This window comes from Chaetodon trifascialis, chromosome 1 (assembly GCF_039877785.1).
Source record: "Chaetodon trifascialis isolate fChaTrf1 chromosome 1, fChaTrf1.hap1, whole genome shotgun sequence".
Classification (NCBI taxonomy): domain Eukaryota; kingdom Metazoa; phylum Chordata; class Actinopteri; order Chaetodontiformes; family Chaetodontidae; genus Chaetodon; species Chaetodon trifascialis.
Genome location: NC_092056.1, coordinates 26,826,183 through 26,846,082, shown reverse-complemented (window position 1 = coordinate 26,846,082; position 19,900 = coordinate 26,826,183). Strand labels below are relative to the sequence as shown.

The 19,900-nt window shown below is 42.7% G+C and overlaps 1 protein-coding gene across 1 annotated transcript in view; it reads left to right on the top strand.

The window, feature by feature from the left end:
- Positions 1–19,900, top strand: part of itfg1 (integrin alpha FG-GAP repeat containing 1) — a 149,705-nt gene that overhangs the window by 105,212 nt on the left and 24,593 nt on the right. The window contains exons 13-14 of the mRNA XM_070969101.1: positions 3,024–3,067; positions 7,538–7,616. Of these exons, the coding sequence (XP_070825202.1) occupies positions 3,024–3,067; positions 7,538–7,616 (123 nt within the window). The remainder of the gene's footprint in view (positions 1–3,023; positions 3,068–7,537; positions 7,617–19,900) is intronic.

The window sequence follows — 19,900 nt, the reverse complement described above, 5'->3', positions numbered from 1 at the left end:
ATTTGCCTTTGACACACGTAAGCCATTTCTTTTTAAATCAAAGCTTCAAAAAATGCTTTTGTTTATTCACACAAAGTCATGGCAGAAGGATTACCAGGCAGAGGGACCAGAGTGCAAGAAAATGGTGCAATGCAGTCCTCAGCCCAGGACCCCGACAACATTGACATGATTAGGCACACTTTGTTTGGATAATCCAAAAATTATCCAGGTGTTAATAGTCAGCAACATGCTAGCATCATTTTATTATCAAGTTCCAGTGACACTGTACTTTGGCACAGTGATGCTTTGAGCTTAAAGCTAATGACAGCATGCCAGCATGCTGATGTTCACCATCTTAATTTAGCATGTTAGCATTCTAATGAGCACTAAACACAAAGTACAGCTGAGGCTGATGGGAATGTCAAGCATTTTGCATGTACTTAACCAGAAACTAAAGTGTTGAACAAATAAATGTTTTGACCTGTTGACCTGTTTTGACCCAATTAGTCAAAACTACAAATGTAAACCTTGTGATGGCACTAAAGGATCATCCTTTGGGGACCATGAATGAACCAAATTTGATGCCAATTCATCTAATATTTGTTGAGATACCAGTTGCAGATTTAGCCATCCTAAATCCTAAAAATAGTTTTCTTTGCCCATTGTGAAGCTTGAAAGCTCACAGTGAAACTGCACAACATAGAGAAGTTGAAGATTTGTGTTGCGTAAATGGCTCCCTTCCCTTCACAAGGTGTGCAAAAAATAGAGATTTGTGTGAAAAATAAAAATGGAGTGGGTAGCGTATTGACATGAGTGTCTCTCAGGGATGTTTTGAATGGACATATTTTTAGAAACGAGCATGTTTGTTCTGCACAACACAGAAGTGCTTCAGAAAGCACTGTTGGTGTGAATAGCCCTTTAGAGCCACTTTATTTAAGTTTTTTTTAATAATTGCCATTCTTTCATGCTTAAGGGTGCACTGCTCAGTTCTAGAAATAATCTTAACGGTAGGGATGGGAATTGATAAGAATTTAACGATTCCGATTCCATGATCGATTTTGCTTATCGATTCTCTTATCGATTCTCATTGGGTGGGGAAATAAAAGAGTACAAATGGGTTTGTTTGCGTCTTTTATATTTTCATCTCTGCACAGAAAATATAACATATACAGTATGCACAAATGATGTGTGACGTAACGTGAGAACAACCCTAAAAAGTAGGTGAGCTACTTCTCAGAGTAGGAATGAATGAAGCAGAACTGCACTGGTTAAAATAACAACATGCAACTCTGACAGAACTCAAATTTCTGATTTTCATTTGAACAGATATGCCAGATAAAATGAATGAACCTATCGAAATTCAGGGACATCTACAGTAGCAAAAGGGTGCAAACCTTTCACCACAAATCTGTGACATCCTTTATCCTCGTCTTGGTCATTTTACTCTTCCCTGCCTCAGTGAAAGGAGTGGATAGAGGTGCCCGAGACCTGCCGGTGCCCGCTGCAGCCTCTGAGCCAGCCTGACTCTGGCAGTCAAATTTGATGGAGGGACATGGAGATGATTCATATGGTGAAAGCAGCTTACACAGTGAAATGGCGCGAACCTTAACACAACAGACACGGCTTTTGAGAGTTCAACATTTCCTTCGGCACTAATAACACATGACGCCCTGGTGTTTGCTCTGCCGCTAGATTCACAAGTGTCGCTAAGTAGCGTATCAAACACGTGACATTCCTGCAAATCAATTGAATGCTGTGTGGACAAATGTTTTAGCATGTTGGAGGTATTTCCCCAGAAATGGAAACTTTTCATGTGAAATATGGCCGTACTTTGGAGCATTTCTGCCTCGACGCCATATCGGCTACGTTCTAAACCAAAACAATGCAGCATGCGTGACGTTATCGCGCATGTGCAAGACAGGCGGAATCGATAAGTAGAATCATTAACCAGGCAGGCAAACGATTCCAAGGAATTGAGCTACTGGGAACCGGTTCTCAAAAAGAACTGGTTCTCGATTCCCATCCCTACTTAACAGTGTAGAAGAATGAATAGAGGGCCCATGGTGAAGGGTGAATGGGGAAGCACAGAGATTAACACTATCACAAACAATTAGAAAGCTATGGTGAAGGACAAATGGTGACTGATTGAATGGATGAACAGAAATCATGCAACAAAGAAGGGAAGGGCACAGTTTGTTCATTCAAGGTCAGCTGTCACCTGCCGTTGTTCCACATTAGTGTACAGTAACCCAATTTAAAGGAAATTCTTCATAAAATAATCACAATGCTCACTTTTGTTCAGAGGTTATTGAGGCTGTGTGTACAGTGAATGTCTGTGATGAACATGTTTGAACCAGTACCAATACCAAGGCTTCATCCGCCTACTGCCTATACAGGACAGCTGAGCCAGGGGCACTGCGAGGTTCCCGTTGAGTAGGTGCACTGAGTTTGGCTGCTGTTGAGTGTAACAGTGGGTGCAGACCTTATTAACGGAGCATTGGGCTTCAGCGTGACTACATCAGGCAAATCAAGGCACCCTAGACCCAGGACCCTATTAGTATGCTAATAAAGTCACTTCTCTAATGACTGATTAGCAATTCAGCAGATTTTGTTCCTCACTCCGCTTGTACACACAAATAAGTGAAATGCTCTCTTTGCGTGCACGCATACACGCACACACGCAGTGCTAATAGTTTGCACATTTATTTTTTATGTTTCTCATTGCTGGCAATTTATTTATAACCCTCCCTCCCTCCCCTCCCTCCCGTCTTTGGTTGTCTGTCGTGTCCACACTCCCCTGGCGCACAGAAAGGATGATTGAATTGAATGAATTATAAAGTGAATGTGAGCAATTTTTAAGCACAGCTAATATGGATTCAGTTTTTTTGTTTTGACTGTCAGCCATGGAAAAGTTTTTTTCTGTGTGTGAGTTTGAGTGACAGCACTGTCACAGACCCTTGTTCCACAGCAGAGTGTGTTATTGTGTTGGACATGTAACACATGCTCAGTAACATGTCTAACTCTGGCGTCTGTGTCTTCCTCAGTTCTCAGCGGTCTCTGCTTCAATGACTGTCCAGAGGATGTCAAGGTAAGAAATCTGTCTTTATTTGTCCACTTCTCTAATGACAGCACAGTAACTCTTCATACCCATTGCACTTATAGTTCCTTCAAGAGCATGGACCCTGCAATTTTTCAGCAGGAAGAGAGAGATAAACTGGAATATCCCCACTGCTGCCCAAACTTCTTGTCTATGGGGAGGATCAACTTTTTATTCAGGAAACAGGGGAAGGGGATTTGAATGGGTGATGTGTTTTGAGCTATAGGGAAGTATAAGCTCCTCTTTATATGTAAAGTACCTTTAGTGCTGCCTGAGTTGTAAAGTTGTACCAAAAAATTGAACTTTTAAAAATTGAATGAGATATGTTTTTACGTGAGAAAATAGCGCCTGATTTCCACCTGTTTATTCCCCTCTGCCAATCTTTTTTTCTTAATGGAGAAAGTAAGCGGCCTCCGTAATACGAGTCAGGAGCCCTTGCTTACTACGCTCATGCTCTTGTGCCTTGTGGTTGGTTTAATAAAAAAATCAGTGAAAGAATTTGAATACAAGGGCAAATAAATGTCAGGTGTGCCTGTTTTCCAACTGCTGTCCTTGGAGGGTTTGTTTGTTGTTGTTGTTTAGGGACAGTTTGACGGTCATAGTCTTTGCTGAGTCTGGGTTTGCACTAATCATTTTGTATCAGCAGGTATCCGTTCATAGTTTACACTCTGCACACATTCTGGAAGTTTCTAATACATCCACAGCTTCATGACTGAGCCGGTGCGACAAGTGCTCAATGGCATGAATGCATACTTAGAAGATGCAGATACCATGGTGTACAAAAACACAAACAACAAATGCAAAAAATACTCATTAATAGAGGTAACGTGCTCGTCATATCAAATCACCACGTTAAAGGATATTCGAAGTCCTGATCAGCCACGTTTTTCTCACAGTGCTAATGTTGCTTTAGACGTGGCCTTACTGCTGCGAAGTCCTTCACAAGGGTAAAGAGCTCAGAGTTCAACCCTCACAGGTCACTCCAGCCGCTGGTGACTGGAAAAACACTGTTCTGATACTTTGATTAATATTTCTGCGAAGGATTAATGTAAGGACTTACTTTAAAAAGCTGACCTGCAGTGCATATTTCCCCGTTACAATGAGCCATCCTTCCCCTCCTTCCTGGTGGTATTTTGTGTTTTGTATTCTTATTCAGCTGCTATTGTGTTGTGATGAATGAAATTGGTGGCAGTCATTTTGGCTCTATCTCTACCAATCATACGCTGTGTTATTGGACAAGCCAAGCCGATGAGAGTCACAAAAGGGCTGAATTGCCGATTTACAAACATGATTGGAGCTGATGTTATGTCCCTAGTATTTATGGAAGCACTCTGCATCTATAAAGGTAATAAACTGAAAGTTGCTGTTTTTTTGTATTGAAAAATGAACACAATTTCATAAACTCATATTTGTAAAATACCATATTGCATTATAGCAACACACATATTCAGAAAATAAAAAATAATATCAGTTACTCTTCATATTTTAGTACTACTTTATAGTACTGAATTTATACTGTTCTTTAACTAATAAGGGATTTGAGACACTAGACCCCAAGGGGTTATTAACTAAGTACCATGTAGTAAACAATGTTTTCCTCTATTATCCTGTCTGATGGCTGTAGCTACAGGTTAGACAGGGATATTACACATACAGCAGACATTCAATTCAATTCAATTTTATTTGTATAGCGCCAAATCACAACAGAAGTTGTCTCAGGACACTTTCCATATAGAGCTGGTACAGACCAAGCTCTTTTATCTACAAAGAAACCAACAATTCCCCCATGAGCAAGCACTTGGCGACAGTGGCGAGGAAAAACTTCCTTTTAACAGGCAGAAACCTCGAGCAGAACCAGACTCTGGGTGGGCGGCCATTTGCCTCGACTGGTTGGGTGAGAGAGGAAGAGCAAGAGAGGGAGAGTGAGACAGACAGACAGACAGACAGACAGACAGACAGACAGACAGACAGACAGACAGACAGACAGACAGAAATGCAGTCAGAGAGAGAGAGACAGAGACAGAGAGACAGACATGCAATCACAGTAACAGTGACAGTGGATGTAATAATAGCAGTAGCAGTTGCAGTGGATGTCAGGCAGGGGCCAAGGCAGGAGACGCAGCTGAAATCCACAATCCAGATTCAGCCACTGTCCATGGGATCCTGCAAGACGACAAAGCACAGAGACTCCGGGGAAGGAGCTAAGTTAGTAACACGCCGTGGTAGGACATGAAAGCGTGCAGACGGAGAGGGACAGAAGGACAGAGGAGCTCGGTGTATCTGAGCCTGAGCCAGCCCTAACTATAAGCTTTATCAAAAAGGAAAGTTTTAAGCCTACTCTTAAATGTAGAGACAGTGTCTGCCTCCCGGATTAAGACTGGAAGATGGTTCCACAGGAGAGGAGCTTGATAGCTAAATGCTCTGACTCCTGTTCTGCTTTTTGAGACTTTAGGAACCATAAGTAGACCTGCATTCTGGGAACGCAGTGTTCGAGTAGGGCAATAAGGTACTATGAGCTCTTTAAGATAAGAAGGTGCCTGGCCATTTATGGCTTTGTAAGTAAGGAGGAGAATTTTAAACTCTATTCTAAACTTTACAGGGAGCCAGTGCAAAGTGGCGAGTATTGGAGAAATATGATCTCGCTTCCTGGTTTTTGTCAGAACACGTGCTGCAGCGTTCTGGAGCAACTGGAGAATATTCAGCAACGAATTTGGGCAGCCTGATAGTAAGGAATTGCAGTAATCCAGCCTGGAAGTTACGAATGCATGGACTAGTTTTTCTGCATCATTTTGAGACAAAATATGCCTGATTTTTGCAATATTATGTAGGTGAAAAAAGGCAGTCTTTGAAATTTGTTTTACATGGGAGTGAAAGGACATGTCTTGGTCAAAGATGACTCCAAGATTCTTTACAGTGGTGCTGGAGGCCAGCGCAATGCCATCCATAGCTGCTATGTCATCAGAAAGTGACTTTCTAAGATGTTTAGGGCCTACTACTATAACTTCAGTTTTGTCCGAGTTTAGCATCAGAAAATTGCAGGTCATCCAGGTCTTTATGTCATGAAGACATGCTTGTAGTCTAGTTAACTGACTGGTTTCTTCCGGCTTCATTGATAAATATAGCTGGTTATCATCTGCATAGCAATGAAAATTTATTGAGTGCTTCCTAATAATCTTACCTAAAGGAAGCATATATAAGGTGAATAGAATTGGTCCAAGCACAGAACCCTGCGGAACTCCATAGCTGACTTTAGTGAGCACAGAGGAGTCATCATTAACGCGTACAAACTGAGAGCGATCTGACAAGTAGGATTTAAACCAGCTTAGCGCAGTTCCCTTAAACATCAGGGTGCAGTTCAACAAAACCAGACAACCTGGTTGGCTGATGTGTATTGACCCACAACATGTGATCCACAACGTCATGCTAGTCTGACTGAGATGTATGGAAAACATAGCATGAACTCTCACACTTTGCATTAAGCCATTTCGCTTTAAGCTCCTTTTATTTCATCCCAGACAGCTAATGCGTGCCGATCATGCGTAGGTGGACAGAGAAATCTGACAGAAGTACCTCGGCCGAGCAGCGCTCCTTACACAACCTTTCACCGGTGGAAAGCCCTTTGCAAAACACATTAGCTTTGACATCAGCAAGAGGCTGCTGGTTCTAGAGTTGTTTTGGTTTGCTGTCTGTCTACTCTTCCACCCGCTTGTTGTCTAACTGAAAGGCATGATGAATGCTGTAGACGAGTGGAGCTTGCGGCTGTTTCTACTCCTCTCCTCTCCCATCCATCACCCCCCCATCTTTTCATTTCACTCTCCCGCCCCTCTTCTTCTTAGTCACACCTCTCTTCCTCTGTGTTTCTTTGAGCCCACTAATCTGCTCCTCTGTGGCTTTCTCATCTCTCTCTCTCTCCCCCTTTTTTTTGACCTCATTTCTATTCCTCCCTCACCCCGACTGCTGAGTGTCACAGCATAAAGGGCCCAGTCTCTCTTCCAGTGCCTATGTTTGCGTGCGTAACAGCCTTGTGATTAGCTGATGTAAAGCGAAGGATAGCTTGACAGATTTCTTCATTAGTTGTCTTCCTTTCATAATGAAGAGATAAGACAACCCTTCTATATCCGCCCACACAGGCACACAAACACACAGCCGTCACACTCATTTATGCTCAGTCAGAGTCAAGCCAGCTAGGTCAGACATTTGCCGTGTCACCTCGTGAAAATGAAACTAGAAAACTGCTCAAGGTCACTGTGTGACAACATGCCTGTCTGTCTCTCTGCCCACTCTCTCTCTCGTCTTTCTGTTTTTCTCGTTCACCATCCCGCCCCCCCACCCCCCCACCCCCCCGCTTGTTTATCCCTGTCCTCTTTCACCCCCACTGACAGACAGCTGATGGGAAAACATACTTGCAGAATGTCAAAATTTTCCATTTTTTTTAATCTGTCCTTGCATGTGTTTTTGCAGCCTTTTGGTGTTAACCAGCCGGGTCCCTATGTCATGTACACCACTATGGACTCCAATGGCTACCTGAAAAACGCCTCAGGTAAACTCTTTTTTAAATACCTTTCAGGTCTTATGCTAAATTACCTGCTCGAGAGAATAACCAGAGAGGGATTCATTGTTCTGAAAATGTCACAGAGTGAGAGCCTGTGCTTTTGTACATCTACGCCACGTTTATTAACAGTATGACATCCTAACAGTGACAGCTGTCCTTAGTCAGGCTGAACACCACAGGGTTTGTTTTGGATGATTTAAAAAAAATGGAATGAGAGGAAGAGGGACTTATTGATTTGATTTTAATTTTTTTCTTATATATGGAAAAATAGCATGAATGCTTTAAAGGCAGAGGCTGAAGCGGAAAGGCAGCTAAAGAAAAGGTAGAAAGAAGGTTCTTCCAAAGACTGCTGTGACTGCAGGGAGATTCCAGTGCTCACTCCGCAATGATTTTTCAGTGTGTGTACTCAGTTCATGTTACTCTATCTACATTTGAAAGTAAGTATAGGACTTGTTTACTTGACTACTTGACTGCTTTGTTTTTCCTAAGCCTCTATAAATGCAGGTCTCGCTCACATTTTGTATTTTGTCAAATGCTGTAGTAAATCAAAATTTTAGATTGCTACAGAAAAATTGTCATTCGGCTGTTTGTTAGGATTCAGTTGTAAAAGTTTTCCAGCACTATCGATCAAATATTAAGCCTGGAGTTACTACAGTGGCACTGTCTACAGTATGGGATACAGATTTCACATTTCAAATACTCTGAAAGCTTGCAAAACACTGGAGGCCTTTTTTCCTCTGAAGTTTCTTCCACAGCGAAGCAGCACTCAACAAGCTGTAGCTTCCTCATGTTTTCTTCTCACTTAAGTCCAAAGTACATTTCTTTCTCAAGAGGACCTGTGCCTTTATTACAATTTGGAAAGCTGCACAAGACTTGTGAATGTGCAGAGATTTATTTTGCAGCGCAGAATCACCTGCAGACCTCTTTTTTATTTGTCCCTTCTTTGGACAAAGTTCATAAAGGATGATGCTGATGATGCATGCATGGAACTGGTTCGGGCAGGATGTTGTTGCTCATTGGAGTTCTTTTTCTTGAACAGCTCCTCTTCATCTATTCTCATAGGGCTCCTCCCTTCTGTTATTGTTCACTCAGTCCTGTCAACATCTGCCTGTGCTTTGTACCTTTACACACACATTACATGTTGTAGGTAGTGGGGTTTGGTCACAATTCATGTTCTCACATAGATTATGACTGCAATTTCCTAAATGTCTATGGACAACCTTTTATTGATCATTATGTTGTAACCTCTAGGATCACTGGGTCTCCACAGGGTGCAAAATTCCCACAATACTGGGGATGATGAACACTGCCTTCCCCTCCTACTTCACACTAACGAGGATTGATATATACATAAGTAGAGAGAGATGGATGCATAGAAAGATAAGACAGGACATTGTAGACAGCAGTGCTGTGCCATATTAGCTGCAGTTAACCTAGTCGATGTTACATTATGGGAAGGACACAGAGCTGGATGAGGACAAGATGCCCTGACAGCCTGGGGTCAGGGATATATATAGTGCGTGCGTGCGTGCGTGCGTGCGTGCGTGCGTGCGTGCGTGCGTGCGTGCGTGCGTGCGTGCGTGTGCGTGCGTGAGTGCGTGTGTGCTCCTGTGTGCAGCATAATCCCACTTTGTCAGATTTCATTGTTTCGTGTATCTGTTGGCACAGTTGGGGTACATATGTATTTAAAGATCCTGTGCGTAGGATTTAGTGGTATCTAGCAGTGAGGTTGCAGATTGCAACCAGCTGAATATGGTCCATTCAAATTTTTTTGGAATGTCCCTTGAGGGCCAGGCTCACTGGCACCCCAGAAATTTATCATAGCGGTAGCACACAGGGGGGTACTGGTGTTTGAGCAGCACCTGAGAGCGTTATTGTGCATATGTGATGGGGGCTTGCAAGGGGCTCAATTAAGGGGCTAGCAGTGTATCAGGGTGGTCTTGGCTTTCCAGCCTTGCGACAGTCAGTCTTAAGCAGAATTGAGTCTTTGTCACTTTTGAAAAGAGCTGCTCACAGTAGAAGGTTGTTGCTCTGCAGCTCAATAATTGTATTCATTTTGTAGGTTGTCAGGAACATCAGCTGGTTCAAAATTAAATGACATAGCAAACATTTTCATTTCCTTGTTTATTTTTCATGTCCTGAAACCTCTTGCCAAACGCCTGAAGGAGTTTTCACTCAGCAGCATATTCAGATGTCTCAGCAGGTTTTCTTCTTACAGAAGAGGAACATGTTCAGTGTTTCCTCTTTCCAGTTGAGCTTCCACAGCTTTAATTTCACTTTCAATGATTTCACATTTGAAAGCAGAGAGCTGAGCAGCTGCTGGAGCTTGAGGTTCAGCTCTGAGAGCTTCTTCTAATGTCCATCATGAAGGTCAAATCACACACACACTTGTTCTCACTGAGTTTCCACATCAGGTTTTTCCTTATCTCATTATTCCAGACAAACTGGAACAACTTTACTGTGTCTGGTTCCAGCAGCTCCACAGCAGCAACAAGACTCTCCTTCACAAATTCTTTCTCTGAATGAGGTTTCTGCTTCTTAACTGTTAGCTCGCTCACCACAAAACTTGTCTGCATAGCACTGTTTCTGTCAGAATGTGGTCTTATGACAGCTGCTTGTTGGACTTCTAAGCTCTGCAGAAGAGTGTTGACTTTATCCAAGCGCATTCGTCCTTGCAGCTGATGCAGTTTTTCATGTTTATAGCTGTAATGACTCTTGAGATTAGCTTTTTGTTGAACGGCTGGAAGAACCAGGGCCCAGTTGGAGAGTCAAAACACAAAGGTTTATTGAAAAAAACAGAAAATCACCTTTGCAGGGAAAAAACTTCTTCACAAAGAAAAATGAACCAAAAAAACACCACAGCGGGAAAAGTAAAAATAAGCAAAATAAGTCACAACGCAAAATGCACGCTCTGTATCTATTTACATTTTGTTGTCAGTCAGCATGATTTGTTGATGTGATATCAACACTACGTCTGTTGCATTCCCTTAGAAGAACATGTAAGTCTGCTATTTTATGTTATTTTCTTTATCGCTGGAAAAAGTAATCACATTTTTATTATTTGTGAATTGCTTCTCGGGCCGGATCAAATGGTCTTACGGGCCATATACAGCCCAGAGGCTGGAGGTCACAGATCAGTCTAACATCGTTATTATTTTACCACTACGAGCTCCTGGCTACAAAACAGTGCGAAAGCTAATTTTCCTACAGCTGCAGTCTTTTCAATTAGGTGCTCTGTGTCCAAGGCCAAAACACTGCGTGGAAAAATGATTAACACTAGCCATCCTCCATTTAGTTATCTTAAACAAGCACTCGCAACAAAGCCCCACAGATTCATTCCCTGCCTGCACACTACATTGGTTGCGTGGGAATAGAGAGAAACAGTGAGAGGGAGTGAGAGCAGGGGCGGAGGGGGGGCTGTCACCACCTGCACCCACACCCACTGCAGAGAAGATTGAGACTGATATAGAATCCCACTGAATGTGGAGGCGGTGCAGAATCTACAACAAAAAGGATTTAGAAATATGAGAGAATAACCTCAAACATTTAAAAAGATCAGTTATTTGTGTAGGGAATTAGTTTACGCAGGTAACAATGTACTTTGTGGACCCCTGGAAGTAAGACACTTGTGTCATTGCAAAACCATGGGTGGATATATGCAGCCTCCACAGATTTCTTAACCTAGCTGCAGGGATTTGATCCCATTCAGTCACATTCCAATTCATCCCACAGGTGTTGGATGTGACTGAGGTCAGGGCTGTGCAGGCCAGACACGCTCTTTCACACCAGACTCGGAAAAAAACATTTTTATACACGTGGCTTTGTGTTCCTGTTCCAGCATGTTGGAACAGGAAAGGGTGGTCCCCAAACTGACGTGAAGTTAGAAGCACACTGTCGTCTAAAGCAGCACTGCAAGCTGTTGCTACTTAGATTTCCCTCATTGTGGTGATAATATTTCTTATATTAACAATGTATTAAAAGATAGTGTGAAACCAATGTGAAAATGTAAAAGAGGGCACCTGTACTGATCAACCTACATTTCTTATCAGCCTCAAAAATAGGAAAATCCCTCCCAGGCATTCTGAGTGGTGAAATGAAGCATGGTGGGCCACACAAGTGGGGTTGAGGACTCATACCATTTACCTGTGAAGCCCCTGGTTTGGATTCTCTCCAGGGAACTTTGAAGCAGGTCATCCATATTTCTTGAAATTCTACCCACACACACTATAAAAGATTTTTATGAAAGGTTTCCTATTTTTCTCCTGGATCCAGTCGGTCCAGTGAGTTCATGTGAAGAGCAGATGGTCTTGACATTTTGCCCACTCAGCCAGTACATCTCCTTCTGGAGGAATGTCTCTGGACCCTCAGACAATGTCTTTGTGTTCCTGCTTTGGTGTGTTCACTTAGCAGAATCCCATTCATTTAACATTAGAAAATCCTGCCATGTTACACTCTGCCGTGATAACTCCGGCTTATTTTTCCAGTGTGTGTTTGACTGGAGAGCACACAGAGAGGAAGAGAGCGAGAGTAGCCAAAGGCTTTGCCGGCACAACTCCCCAGACCCCTCATTTAACAGCAGCAAAGTGCTGCCAGGGAGCAGGCAGTGTGTGAGTGTGAGTGTGTGCGTGTGTGTACGTGCGTGCATGCATGGGTGTGTGTGGTGATTTAAAGTGTATTTATTCTGTAGCTCGTAGCTCGGGGAACAGCCAGTGAGGCTGCCAGAGATGAGCAATGATGGGGCGCATACAGCCACACACACACACTCGTACACATGCACCCACAGTGTCTGGGCCTCTCCACTGGGGCCCAACGATCTTCACTTACCCTTCACCCTCCTGAAAGGGAGAGAGGAAAAGAGAGATTATCATATGCTGAGAGACAGACCAGGGCTGAGAAGACACAGTGAATGAATGGAGTTTCTGTAGAAATCAAGGAAGACGGAAAGAGAGCAGAGAAACAGATAGTGTGCAAGTAGAGACGAGAGAGATGAGTGCTTAACAAAAGGAGGCACGTGTGTTGGAGAGCTGTTGGGATGAAGGGAAGACAGGAGCAGAAGTAATATAATCTTAGTGTGGTAAGTTACCTGAGTGAGACAGGGCTAACACACACACACACTCACACATATACAGTATGTAATGCATACTCACAGGCATATTACAGTGATAATGCCACCCTCTTATCTGACAAGTAAAGGTCAATAGCACAGCCAATGTTTCTGTCTTACTCTTTTCTCTTTCTGTCGCTCTCTCTTTCCATCCGTGTGTGTGTGTGTGTGTGTGTGTGTGTGTGTGTGTGTGTGTGTGTGTGTGTGTGTGTGAGACCAGATATTTATCACGCTGTGGGGACAAAAATCTATTTGCTCAGTCACATTGTGGGGACTCGCCTCCCTTTGGGGACAAAATGCAGGTCCCCTTAATGTAAATCATTAAATTTTAGGGTGCAGACTGAGGATAGGGTTACGGGTTAGGTAAGGTTAGGTACAGGGTTAGGAACAGGCAAATAGTGGTTATGGTTAGGGTTAGGGTAAGGCTCCAGGAAATGAATGTAAGTCTATGTAATGTCCCCACAAGTGATATAAACACAACATGTGTGTGTATATATTGCCCTAAGTTAGTACATATTCTTCAGTCTGTGTACACTGTGTGTGCATGTATTCTGTGTGTGTGGCAGCATGTGTGCATACCTGACATTTGTCTCTTTATGACCTTGTGCGTGTGTGTGTGTGTGTGTGTGTGTGTGTGTGTGTGTGTGTACCTATCAGACAGTGGTGTGCCATGCCCCTTACTAAGCAGTTTGGATGGATGAGCGTGGGCTGTGATTCTGACAACACCACACCTCATTATCACCTGACTCCTGCTGAGACAGAGAGAGAGGGTGGAGGGTTGGGGGGGGGGGACAGGTGGGCTGGTGGAGATGAATAGTTGAAGTTATTCATTAACAACCTTTTTATTCCTCTCTCTCTCTCTCTCTCTCTCTCTCTCTCTCTCTCACACACACACACACACACACACACACACACACACACACACACACACACACACACACACACACACTATGGACACGCTGAGAGAGGAAAAACACAGCTCTGTGCCTCCCTCTGGGTTCCAGCTCACACTTGGTCGTCCAGGACCATTTATCTTTGCATGCCAGGGGAGCAGTGTTACATGTAACTTCCAGTAGCAATATTAAGGTTAGAGTCAACAGACAAAAAGACAAGCAAGGCCACTGATGTTGTTTTCACCACCTCAGTTTTGATTTGACCTATCCAGGAACAATACACCCTCCCTTCACAGGTGCATTGTTCTCAGAAGTAGTTGTCGTGTACTCAGCTTGAAAAGTTGACATCCTGTAAGCCCCCATCTGCTTAGAATGCATCAAGCATATTGATGCTAGAGTGTGCTGTCACCTTTTATATGGTTGCCTTATGACCAGGGGTGCACATCATTTTTTTAGACAGGGACTTTGGTAACACAGAGCATGGTCTTAACACAACCTCCCTTGCTGTCCTCCACTTCAGCTTCCTGCATGGTAGATGATGAAGATGCACCTCCCAGACCCTGATATAACCTCTCATTATCTGTCTCCATCCACTGGTCAACTACTGGCTTTAGGTCATATGTGTCTGTGATCATGTTTGACAGGTGAATGTGCATCAGGGCTGACAGATGAGATCTGTGCTTTTTATTATGGTTTTTATTATGTTGAAATGTGAGAATCACCTCTCACACGCTCCACTGCTCATAGGCAGTGTAAAAGACAACAATTTAATTGTTGATGTTGGAGTAACAATCTGGATTGCTTGTACATGTATTTGGTCTTTGGACCAACTCATGCACAGAGGATGCTGCCAAGCGTTTTACTGCTTACTTTAAGCACACTCGTTCTCTCACTGTGGAGGCCTCATCTCTCTGAAGAATTGTGCAGCCAAAACAGTGGAGGTGATCAGAAATGATCACATGACTTGAGGAAGTCATACCTGATTTCATACTTTTCAGTTAAAATAAGTGAATTTGTCCTGTGGCCCTCATTGTCAAGCAAAATGGCCACCATCTTTAGATTGTTACAGTGTTCAGTTTTTCTTTCTGTAGCCTGTTGGATGTGGTCTTAATAATGTTGCCAATGCCAAACATGTTGACATTGTAAGGAAACACAGAAAATGTTTCATGTAGATATGCTGCAGGTGACTGTTATCACGAGTAGCTGGTCGCATTTGAACAGGTGGCAGTAGTCTTGATATTTTCAACATTGTGTCATGCCTTCATGCACAACCATCTTCACCACTGCAGTGTTTTTTGTTCCACCTTTTTGGAAATAAGTCTGCAGTAGCTTGATAACAGAGTGATTAAATGTCTCACAGTAAGGAACCTTGCAATCAGCTGATTATGCACAGTTCTCAAATTTTGTTAAAATGCTGTTATGCATACCACTGTTGACAGCAGCCCTGTCTGTGCACACGGTGGCACAATTAGTTGTCCAGTCATCCAAGCCTGGGTCATGGAAGAGCTTCATGAGTCCATTCATTATGACCTGTTTAGTTCATTTAGCAGCTAATTTGGCCAGTTCAAGGAAGTCCGAGGTAAACACTGTTGTTCCACACAGACACATTGTAAACGGTCTCACGCATGCACATTATGCAAAGTCACGTTTTGCAAGAGCTGATGATTATGCATCTCTGATGTGGTGATGCATACCACTTATGAGCTCCCCTCCTGATGACTCACAGGATAGGAGGACAAATTAGCCTCATTTTAAGGGTAACAGAAGAAAAGAAAAACATTTCTTGTTTATTAGCTACTATCAGGAGCTAAAACACGAGTTAGAACATCACTTGTAGTGTAATATTTTTTTTCACCTTCCTCACTCCAGCATTAATACTGGAGTAATACTAGTAATAATGATAATAGTAACAATAGTGATTCTCTGGCAACTCCAGAGTTACCTCCCATAGTCCAGCCAGCGTGCTGGGAATAGCCAGCCTGGGAGCCGAGCAGTTTGATGGTGGGTCCATGGAGTAGACAAGATGGAGTTGAAGAATAATCCGTTTCTGTACAACAGGTGAACTATGAATTGCAGATTTTTGTTGGGCTCATTGTGTGGGGTTTGCAAGCTAATATATGTTCTGAATTCATTTGACAATCAGTGTTCTAGACTTGCAAATTGCATTGGGTCTGTGTGTCTGTGGTTATGATTTACATCAGCTGCTGGCACCCCAATAAACCTGCCTTCGAGTGTAGTTACCTGAAGACAAACAAATGTATTTCTTGATCTAAATTACTGGCTCATGGCCTTAGAATCATAAATCAGCAGTATGCACACCTTTTCAGGCAAGGTGTGGAGGACAGTATTTTACAAACAGCTTTTCAAAGTATTACAAATGTGTTCGTTGTTGTGCCGTGAGATACACTGAGAATTTCCATTTCACTTCTATAATATATTTAGATGGAAATCCAGCCCTTGTCATTGCCAATAGCCTGTCATTACATTAGCTTCTTTGAACGCAACAAATTTGGCTCTTGGTGCCGCCAAGCCACGAATTGAAATAGAATGAATAATGTAACGGTAACAGGCATAAAGAAAGAATGGTCACAACTCTGGGGTAGTTAGCTGTGGCCAGACAGGTGTGTCTATGGTGCCAAAGATTATTCTGCACAGAGAGGGAAGAGAGGAGAAAGAAAAAGAGATGGGACATTAGAGAAGGAAGAGACAGGAAGAGGGAGGACAGAGGGAGACAGACAGAAAAAAGAGTGAGTACTCATAGGGAGGAGAATTATAACATGCCCAGATCAATGTGGAGCTCTCTGCAGACTGTCCAATTAGGCTAATGAGTTCAGGGGATTAGCAATAGCCCGCTCTCTCTCTCTCTCTCTCTCTCTCTCTCTCTCTCTCTCTCTCTCTCTCTCTCTCTCTCTCTCTCTCTCTCTCTCTCTCTCTCTCTCTCTCTCTCTCTCTCTCTCTCTCTCTCTCACACACACACACACACACACACACACACACACACACACACACACACACGGTGTACATACGCATTGTCAATGCACAACCTTTTAAGTACACATGTTCACCTGAAGCAACACATCCACACACATATTGACCATATCTTAAGCTTTTAGACATTTAGAAGATCCAAAACAACAGTGATGCAAATTGAAATGGAAAGTTGCGTGTTTGCTGATTGTTGTTGACTTGCACCTTCACTTGAAGCCATTCGTGCTGCTTTTTGCTTCATCATGCTGATGCCTCAGGCAGTGTCATAACATCCAACCCATTGTGCTTGACGTCATACTGATCTATGGCCACAGTGCACCCCTATTTTCAGAGACCTCATCAGGTCAACAGTGAGTGTTAGTCTGTTCTCAAACCACTTTATTACACAGTATTTGGAAGATAGGCTTGCAACACACCGGGAGAATCATGATATGGAAGTGAGATAGGAGAGTAGGTGGAGGAGAGAAATGAAAAGGTTTGGAAGGGGAGAAAATGAGAGGGTTCAGAGGACAGAGCTGAAAGCACTGAGTTGCAGAGAGAAAAGGAAAGAGAGAAAATGAGGGTGGAACAAAAGAGAATGATAGGAGATGGGAGGAGAAGAGCACAGAGAGATCAGAACAGAGGGAGGGGAGATGAGAAAAAAATATTGGAGTGGAAGGAAAAAACCGACAGGAGAGATAACCCTCCACAAAGATATGGAGAATTACTATTGATCAGCCTTAGCATGCTTTCCCCTCTTCCCTGTTTCTCACTCCTTCACCTCCCTCCTCTGTCCCTTTTCCCCCATCTTTTTTCTCCTCCACATCTCCCCTCCAGCCCTCCTCTCACTTGCATCTGTCTCTTCTCTTTCTCTTCTCACCCTGTAATCTCTCTTCTCTGCAGCCAGTTTATAGACACCTTAAATTGTCAAGAGACTGTTTAACTTTTAATTTGTCACTGTTGTTGTCTGCCTGGCTGTTGATTCATCAGTCTGCAAGCATCCTTGGGTTTAAATGAATGAAATGCTTTTATGTGTCTTAATGTTATGATGTAACGTAACACTTTGATTCACCCTCAGTTTCTTTGTCAGAGGAGGAGTTTTGAAAGAAGCTGCCATCATCAGTTTGACCATGTTTATAGCCACACTAGCAGTGTGGGTACCAATGTCTGTCTGCCAGTCCACCATTTTGGTCCAGACTGAAATATCTCATCTGCTATTGGATGGACTGCCATGGAATGTAGTGTACTGTGTTATTTTGCTCTACGCTTGTTTGCATGCTGTGCTTTATACTATTTATGCAGAAATAATGGCAGCCTCAGCTGTACTTTGTGTTTAAAGCTAATCAGCAAATGTAAGCATGCTAACATGCTCAACTAAGGTAGCGAACACAGTAAACATAAAACTTGATAAATAGCGACGTTAGCATTGTGATTGTATTTTGCCATGCTAGCGTTAGCATCGACTGAAGACGCCGCTGTGCTAATGCACAGCCTCGCAGTGTCGATTGCCTGCTGCAGACTCTTAGTCTTGTTTATACACAGTGTAGATATTTGTAACAGCAGGGCAGATACAAGCAAAGGCAGCTCTTTTCTGTTGTAATGGAGGAAATGAGAGGCTTTCCTAAAAGCAGTCAAAAATCTCCTCTGATAAGCTTGACTTCATGAAGCCACCTTTTCACCACGCCAGGGAAGTTTGACAGTCTCCTAGCACTGGCTAAGACAATCATGTTTTTTTGTTTACTGCCAAGTTTCCACTCCTGCCAGTCTTGCAGTACCCAGGTGTCGTTCCAAATACATTGCACTGAAACTCATCCCAGTGAAAAGCCACTTTGCTTTGTTGCTTAGTGCTACTGGTTCCATTTGGTTGAGTCTTTTCTTCAAGGTTTGTCAGAATAGAAGTATTTATAGATGTTTCTATTCTCAGCAAACACTCAAAGACGAGGTCTTACATGAGCAAGTGCACAGCTCATTATCCTCTAAATTAGAGATTGACCGATATGGATTTTTCAGGGCCGATACCGATACAGATTAATAATCAAAAGAAACCAATAGCCGATATTTAGAACCGATATTCATTTGCAGCAAAAATGAAAATTTTGGTGTCAAAATTTAGAGTAACACACCTGGGATTAGAATGAATACAGTATACTGTTTGTTTGTTTTGTGTACATTGAAAAAAAAGACCTTAACTTTTTGTAAAATAATACAAACACAAAATCTTAATTGAAATGGCTTTAAGTTTAATTATTTTTAAAATAAAAAGTGCAGGGGCCTTCCAGCAGCATTTCTTAAAACTCACTCGAATGAATGAATGAATGAATGAATGAATGAATGAATGAATGAATGAATAAATATATAAATAAATAAAATAGCCCTCCCTGAAGTTTTAAAACATCAACAAAATAAACTGAACTGAACTGCTCTGAAATTTGGGTCTGAGTTAGTACTCTCAATTCAGTAGCAGGAGACATGCCAGCACTACAGTTTTCATATCTTCGAGCTCAGAAAAGCGTTTCATTACACACGTGAGTTGTAGACGCGACGGTAAATTTATTGATTGAAAATAAAACACACTGAGAATAATCTCCTCGACGTCTGCTCTGTGCCTGACTCATATCCCTGGACTTTACGAGTGACAGGCAAAAAGACCCTCATTTCACACCAGTAGTTAAGTTGCAGCATCATAGTGTCGTGAGAGCACGAGTGCTGAGGGAGAGGCGACTGTAAACAAACAAGGACACGTTAGCGTGTAGTACTGCTAAACTCATAGGCTAGAATCACCTCCGGTGTTGTTTATTGATAAACCAGGAGCCGCCCCATGGGCTGAGACACGTTAGGAGATTTATTATTCCCACGTATTAAGGTTAACCGAAAGGGCCTATATTATTAGGTATAAAGCGGCTGCGGCAGTTATAACGCTGGGTCATCATGAAATACGCCTTGTTGGTTGTGAACAGTTTCAACTCCAGGGCCAAACAGCGGAATTCAGCTCCCTTACACTTGCTATAGTCTACCTACCAGTATGTCGTTATGACTTTTTTTTTATTATTGTTAAGTATGTCTTTTTTTTTTTTTCTGTGCGTGACACTATTTATCTTGCAAAGTTGTATGCTTGATGTGATTAGACAAGTAGGTCGGTGAAATTTCAACTCTGGGCTTGCATGTTATCACTGAAATTAATTATAAGGTTGTGGTATTTTTAAAACTTCATCATAGAGGGTTTTTATTGCAACTTCGACTGACTCTGTCGCCTTATCTCCGCTGGATCACCGGAGCAGTCGTCTGCTTCTCCTTGTCTGTGGCGCTGC